General features: G+C 35.2%; 1 protein-coding gene across 4 annotated transcripts in view; it reads right to left on the bottom strand.

Moving 5' to 3' along the window:
- Positions 1-2,877: 2,877 nt before the first annotated feature.
- LOC127880873 (ATP-binding cassette sub-family G member 1-like) overlaps positions 2,878-7,485 on the bottom strand; it is a 53,458-nt gene continuing 48,850 nt past the window's right edge. For all 4 annotated transcript variants that reach the window (XM_052428345.1, XM_052428346.1, XM_052428347.1 and 1 more), the window contains one exon: positions 2,878-6,182. In XM_052428345.1, coding sequence (XP_052284305.1) covers positions 5,945-6,182 — 238 coding nt within the window. In that variant the 3' untranslated portion in view covers positions 2,878-5,944. The remainder of the gene's footprint in view (positions 6,183-7,485) is intronic.

The following is a 7,485-nucleotide window of genomic DNA, read 5'->3' as shown; positions in this document are numbered from 1 at the left end:
AATCAGCATTTTTGTCCCACGAGCTACTTTTTACTCTCAAAAGAGTTGTTTAAGGTGCTTTTGAAAGTTCCTTTAAAATAGGCTGAAATTATTTAACATGACAATTTCTTAATTCTTAAAATTGATAAACTTTTTTTTCATTTTTGCAATCTGTGATGTAGTAGCCTAAAGCCTGACATTAAACAATCTTCTCACACTATAAATACAACATATAACAATAAAGTTCCTTGAATTACTTGAAATAAACGTATTCAACAAACATATTAGCAATCAATGCTCAACAATATACAAAATACATAATATTAGTTCACATTAATTACATGATACTTCCAAAGATGCCCAGTAAAAAACAACCTCTTTAAATGTTTAACCTTAAAGTAAATAAAACTAAATGTATGCCATAGATACCGTAAATGTTTATATATTTCTGTTGCAATTGAATCAGTTTATAGAGCAAGTTTACATAGTGAGGTTAAATGGCATGACCTTTTTATTTAAATGGCAGAAAACAAAATGACTGATGAGTTACCGGTATGTTCATACATGTACCTGAATAGCCAAAAAACTTTAACTAATATGTCTAATATGTCACGTTCTGAGAAAACTGGGCATAAGGCATGTGCGTAGTGTCCCCCCAGATTTGCCTGTGCAGTCCGCACAGGCTAATCAGGGACGACACTTTCGGCCTTCATTGGATTTTTAATAAGAAGAGACTTCATTTAAATAAAAAATGTCATAAAAGCGGAATGTGTCGTCCCTGATTAGCCTGTGCGGACTCCACAGGCTAATCTGGGATGACACTTTATGCACATGCATTATGCCCAGTTTAGAACAATATGTCCTTACCACATTTGAGTACAAACCTTAACATTAACATTACTTTTCTCTTCAAATGAAAGTATCTCTTAAACAAATATGAGACAACTAAGGATGAATACACTCTTAAAAAAATTATGAGAGGACACTTTAATACAACCACTTAATTACTCAGCATAATGATGATGACATGGATATAATCAAAACAATAATATAACAAGAAACCGTCGGACACGGGTGATGCTCCCCAAAGGTTTTTTTTGGTCACAATATTGCACTATATATTCAGATAAAAGGAAACGTCTTGAGGGGCATAACTTTGTACAAAATAATACGATGGATGGTTTAGCAACTTAAATTTTTAAAGGGCCATGACTCTCTAAATATATCATCTAACCAGAACCCACAAATAACATGCGCATCTCCTCAAGGTAGTTAAGCTTCCCATAAAGCTTCATTGAATTCCAGTCAGTAGTTGGGAGGACAAGAATTGCACTATATGAACAGTTAATGGAAAATTTCAAAGGACCATAACTCTGTGAACAAGAAACCTTCGGAGACGGGTGATGCTCCCCAAAAATTTTGTCACAGTATTGCACTATATATTCAGATAAAAGGAAACTTCTAGTAGTTGGATTTGTCTTTTGAGATTGTCTTACTACCAGTGCACATTAAGGTCTCATTGGCCACCGTGCACTGGTCTATTTGGATCTAAATTATTTCTTTGGCGAATACCCGGGAAGCCGGGGTAAATTTGACCTACTTTGGCTCTAAATTAATCTTTCTCCCCTGAAAGGTCACAGGGGCAGGTCGGGCTACAATAACCTCGTGAAGAGGCCAGTAGGACCTGTAAATAAACTCTGAAATACACACACTTCTAGTAGTTGGGAGGACAAGAATTGCACTGTATGTACAGTTAATGGAAAATTTCAAAGGGCCATAACTGTAAAAATCATCCGACCAGAACCCGCTGATAATATGCATATCTCCTCTTGGTAGTGAAGCTTCCCATAAAGTTTCATAGAGTTCCGGTCATTAGTTGCCGAAATATAACCCGGACAAAAATTGTGCACGGACGGAAGGACACACGGACAGACGAAGCGGCGACTATATGCTCCCCCCAACATTTTTTTTTGGGAAGGGGCCCTAAAATCATCCGACCAGAACCCGCTGATAATATGCACTTCTCCTCTTGATAGTGAAGCTTGCCATAAAGTTTCATTGAATTTCGGTCATTAGTTGCTGAGAAATAGCCCGGACAAAAATTGAGCACAGACGGAAGGACACACTGACAGACGAAGCGTCGACTATATGCTCCCCCCAAAAAATTTAGGGGAGCATAACAACATAAACAAGTGTCAATATGACCAGACATTGACAATACCTGAGCGAAAATAATATGTTGCAGTACTTAACATTATAGTTACTACTCAAAGTTTTGTGACGCTTAAAAATAATTAGTTTTTTTTTAGTCTCAAAATTTTAAAATCATTTCAAGTGTTTTGATTTTGTTGTACATTCACATTCATCTGCAAGGTTTTATGACCATCTTAAGGTTCTAAAGGGGATGTGTCATGGCAAACATGTAATTCCCCTAATTATAAGGGAAAATCTGTATGACTGAACATTTGGAGTCAAACAAAATAATTATTTTGGCTAAGAAAGTGTCTGTCCAAAAACTGAGAGTTTCAGAAAACTAGGGATAATTGTTTGTAATAAAATACAACAACAGTAATTGTATGAGTGTAAAAAAATAAAGTCAAATAAAACAACAACACAAAACTACGTTTGTTTAGGCTTTCTAAACATCAAAATGTTTTCTTCCTCATGTTGAAAAAATAAGTTTCAAGTGTCAAATTTCAATAACAGAAATACCAAATATAGAGAAATCTTGCACACTTAATATAATGTGAACCCTTTTTTACAACAGACCAAACATATATTGTTTCATTTCATGAAAGAATCCTTAAATTACAAAAAAAACAACATTTAAGAGATTTACATGCAAATACCCTCAATGACTGAATCAGAACATGTGAGTTTTAGTCAGTTCTGGCAAAATTAATTTTGAAATGCTTTATTGACAATCTGAAATGGTGTATGCAGTTTGTTAACAATGATGATTTAAATAATTCATATACACAAATATGCGTAATATTCTTGCTGAATGATGAACTATAAAACATGTAAAGCCGAATTAACCCTATCCCACTCAGAAGCAAAGTGAAAATACCGGGTAGCTATGTGCAAGAGCATAAAACCAGAACAGCCTGTGAGTAGCTCGCAGTCTGTTCAGGTTTTATGCTGTTTGTTTGCTGCTCATCAGTATCTAAGGGTTGGAAATGAAGCCTTTAAAATATATATCTTTAAAATATATATCTTGCTAGGTTTTTAATTAAATTTGACTTTCTTAGAAACTACAAATTGGTCAAAATATGAATCTCATAGGTAAAGGCTTAACACAGCAGAAAAAGCACATATGTTGTACTGGTCAAGACCATAACAAAACAAAAACAATACCATATTTACTAGCAACAATTTTAACATTCAAGCATTCACACAAAAATGTAATAACATTTATAAACAAGGGACAAAATTGTCACAAAACCAGGTTTTCATTGTGAAAAAAAAATCTGATAAAGGGAGAAAACTCAAACTGAACTTTTGAAATGACCAAAAAAAATTAACCCCCTTTGTAAGTTTTTTTTTTTTTTTAAATCTATTTTTAGTCGTGGCGACCTTGACATTGGAGATATTGACGTGATTCTTTCGTGGGACACACCGTCCCATGATGGTGAACAAATGTGCCAAATGATTTTAAAATCTCACAATGAATGACATAGTTATGGCCAGGACAAGCTCATTTATGGCCATTTTTGACCTTTGAACTCAAAGTGTGACCTTGACCTTGGAGATATCGACGTAATTATTTCGCGCGACACACCGTCCAATGATGGTGAACAAATGTGCCAAATGATTTTAAAATCTGACGATGAACGACATAGTTATGGCTCGGACAAGCTCATTTATGGCCATTTTTGACCTTTGAACTCAAAGTGTGACCTTGACCTTGGAGATATCGACGTAATTATTTCGCGCGACACACCGTCCAATGATGGTGAACAAATGTGCCAAATGATTTTAAAATCTGACAATGAACGACATAGTTATGGCCCGGACAAGCTTATTCCGCCAGCCAGCCCGCCATCCAGCCAGCCCGCCAGCCCGCCCGCATTCGCCAATCTAATAACCAGTTTTTTCCTTCGGAAAACCTGGTTAAATATCAGTAACTGTGCATATCAACATTAACTGCATTCAGTAAATTTAATATAATAAATTAAAAATTAGTATACATAAAGAAAACAACAATTGAAAGAAAACAACAATTGAATCTTCCACAAGACGTTTAACAGGTTCAGAACATGTGTTAGGGTTTTGTACATCACTTGTTCCATTAAATTACCATTTCAATAAAATTGAACTCTAACAAAATGAATTGTTGGTTACATGGCAGTGTCCATACATCAATCGGTTAGTTTTGCGATTAACCCATTTATGCCTAGCATCTAGAAAAAAGGCCTTTGCAAAAAGCATAGACCCAGATGAGACGCTGCATGATGCGGCGTCTCATCAGGGTCTGCACTGTTTGCTTAAAGGAATTTTTGTAAGAAATATTCTAAATATAGAAATAAATATACTAGACATCCATAATTAATTGATCCAATTTTGCAGGATGGGAGAGTCCACTAGGCATAAATGGGTTAAAAAAAAACATAGTTTTGCATCATAAGGTGTTCAGTGCAGACCATCAGAATATTGTGTGAAGATAATACCTAATGCAAGTAAACTTCAAATAACATTTTACAATCAGATAATACAGTTTCAAATGCAAACCTTGACTTTTTTAACAGCAATTGGCAACCCGAAACAAAATCTCCAATCATTTGAGGGTTAAATGCAAAACTGTTGCATCTTATATAAAAATGTGAAGAAGATACACCAGTTACATGCTAAACCCTCAAGTTGCAGATAAGTTTGAAAATTGTCAACATGTTAATTTAACCTGCTTATAACTTGAACAGTTACAAACACAGTGCAATATATATTTACAGAAGTAACAAACATGTTCCAAACATCAGTATTATTGTTAACAAATATCATGACCTTTCCTGGGATTTGTTTTTAATGAGCATTGACCATTAAAAACATGTCATTTATTTCCCACAAAAAGGTTAGTGTTACTTTAAATTTCTTAGTACAGAGTACATACATGTAGGTCCTTATCATTGCAAAAAATATCTTTGCGCTGATTTCATTTTATTAGCTGTAATGAGATTAATAAAAAAAAAACATGTAGATTTTTTTTATCAACCTTTAAAAAGATTTAATAACAATGTGTACTACACATAATTGATTGTCGCAAGTAACCCTCCACTAAATGAAGACCACCTCTAAAATAAAGAAAATCATGTATTGCCGTGCAGACATCAAACAAAAATATTATTTCTTGTGAAAAATTGTCTTCAAGTAAGTGTCGAAGAAGTACACGTGTAAAAAAACTTGTACAATATAATTTAATACTATCCATACATTGTATTTTTCTCAGTAAAATAACAACCTTTCACACCTATAAATAAATCCTTTGAAAGAGAAGTAACTAACATCTTTTGCCCTATGCAAGTTACCTAAATAAAGGAGACAGCCCAATCCTTTCTTTCTGGACTCCAAACTTCTATCGAAAGAATCGTCCCTTAAAGAGAGAGTAATTATCAATCGCCTTGACCATATCACACCTGGGTCTTCATATCTCGGACAGATGATGATTGAAAACCGGAAAGGTGATAAATACAACCGGGTCAGGTCATTAAAATGTGGAGATATCTGGATTTCATTTTCCATATTCAACTCTCAACCTTAAATCTCTATGGAAACGTGGAACTCGTTAAGAAGAAATTATTATTAATATAATTTCACCAAGACTAGTCTTTAACATTTTGGAGGATGCTGAAACCATTTAAGCTATTGTCATTCAGGCCTTCATCACTTGATGATTCCATAAAAAGAAAGTTATCCATCATTATGTTTAACCGGAAAGGTCTATATCTACGATTTAACCATCAAAACTTGTTCATCTCTGGGCCTTAACTCTCCAACGCAAGACAAAATAACAGCTGACCCTGAGGACAACGAAGAACGCGCACAGAACTATGAAGTCTACATAGAACTTTGCTTTATCAACATCAAGGTCAGACAAAATGGTTTCCGGATCGAAGTGGCGACATTCCGGACTGCGTATATCTTTCTCACAGTCTAACGACTCCCTGTCGAAGCCATACACTGCCTGGAGTGTACCTTCGAAGGCATACCTAAAAAATAAACAAACATATGAGCTGCGCTCTGTGAAAAGGGGGTTAAATGCATGTGCCTAAACAGTCGTCCCAGATTAGCCTGTTCGGTCAGGCTAATCAGGGACAACACTTTCCAACTAAACTGTATTTTGCTAAAAATACTTTCTTGAAACATAATATCATATAAACGGGTGTCTTCCCTGATTTACCTATGCGGACTGCACAGGCTTATCTGGGACATCACTTAATGCATATGCATTAAACCCCCCTTTCACAGAGCACAGCTCATATATGTCTACAGTTCTCAAAGCATCATCAGGGAAAGAAATAAGCCTATGGGCCATTGAATTTGTTGTTGGTCTCATATGTAAGCTAAAAAAACACTATAGGTCTTCAAGCTTACAAGATGTACTCAAAGAATGAAAAATCAGAACTAAGGTAAGTGTGTTTCTATCTCTGCAACTTTGTTAGATCAAATGTGCAACTTATTCTTTGATCAAGAGCAACAGCTTTAGTTTTTGTTTTCAGACAAGTCCAAGAATATATCTAAAAGTATGAAGCAGAATTTCATTACAATTTTACAAACACTTTTGTTAAGTAATCACAGGTAAGTATGGAATACATGTATTTATATTCTGCCTGAACTACTGGTGTAATTACTTTAATGGGTCATGCATCATAAATATTCCTTAAGTTCCAAGAGAATTAGTAAAAACCTTTGCTATGTTTAGGCATTCACAAAACACATAAACCTCATAAGATGTCTTCATTGGCATAGTGTTTTTGTTTAAAAAAATATTTTTTACTTGTTCTATTGTGTAGGAGGTATACAATAATGGAATAGTACAAGACAGAGGGACTATAAACCCATTTATGCCTAGCGTCTAGAAAAAAGGCCTTGGAAAACAGCGCAGACCCAGATGAGATGCGGCATGATGCGGCGTCTCATCAGGTTCTGCGCTGTTTGCTTAAAGGAATTTCTGTAAGAAATATTCTAAATATAGAAATAAATATACTAGACATTCCTAATTTTGGAAATAAATTGATCCAATTTAGAAGGATGGGAGAGTCCACTAGGCATAAATGGGTCTATTTGTATCGCATTTGTTGATTGAGAGACAACGCATTCCACTTGCTGTGCTCGCACACAATAAACAATTGGCAAAACAACATACTGGAAACTCAGAGTCATGTAATATCCACAATATATTGCATGTGTACGGCCCATTGGCAGTCATACATCCCTATGTAAGACATGTGGACGGCCAATTGGCAGTGATACATACCCTATGTAACATATGTGGACAGCCCATTGGCAGTG

The sequence above is a fragment of the Dreissena polymorpha genome, chromosome 5, assembly GCF_020536995.1.
Source record: "Dreissena polymorpha isolate Duluth1 chromosome 5, UMN_Dpol_1.0, whole genome shotgun sequence".
Classification (NCBI taxonomy): Eukaryota; Metazoa; Mollusca; class Bivalvia; order Myida; family Dreissenidae; genus Dreissena; species Dreissena polymorpha.
The sequence above is the reverse complement of the archived record's forward strand: the minus strand, read 5'-3'. Positions and strand labels throughout refer to the sequence as shown.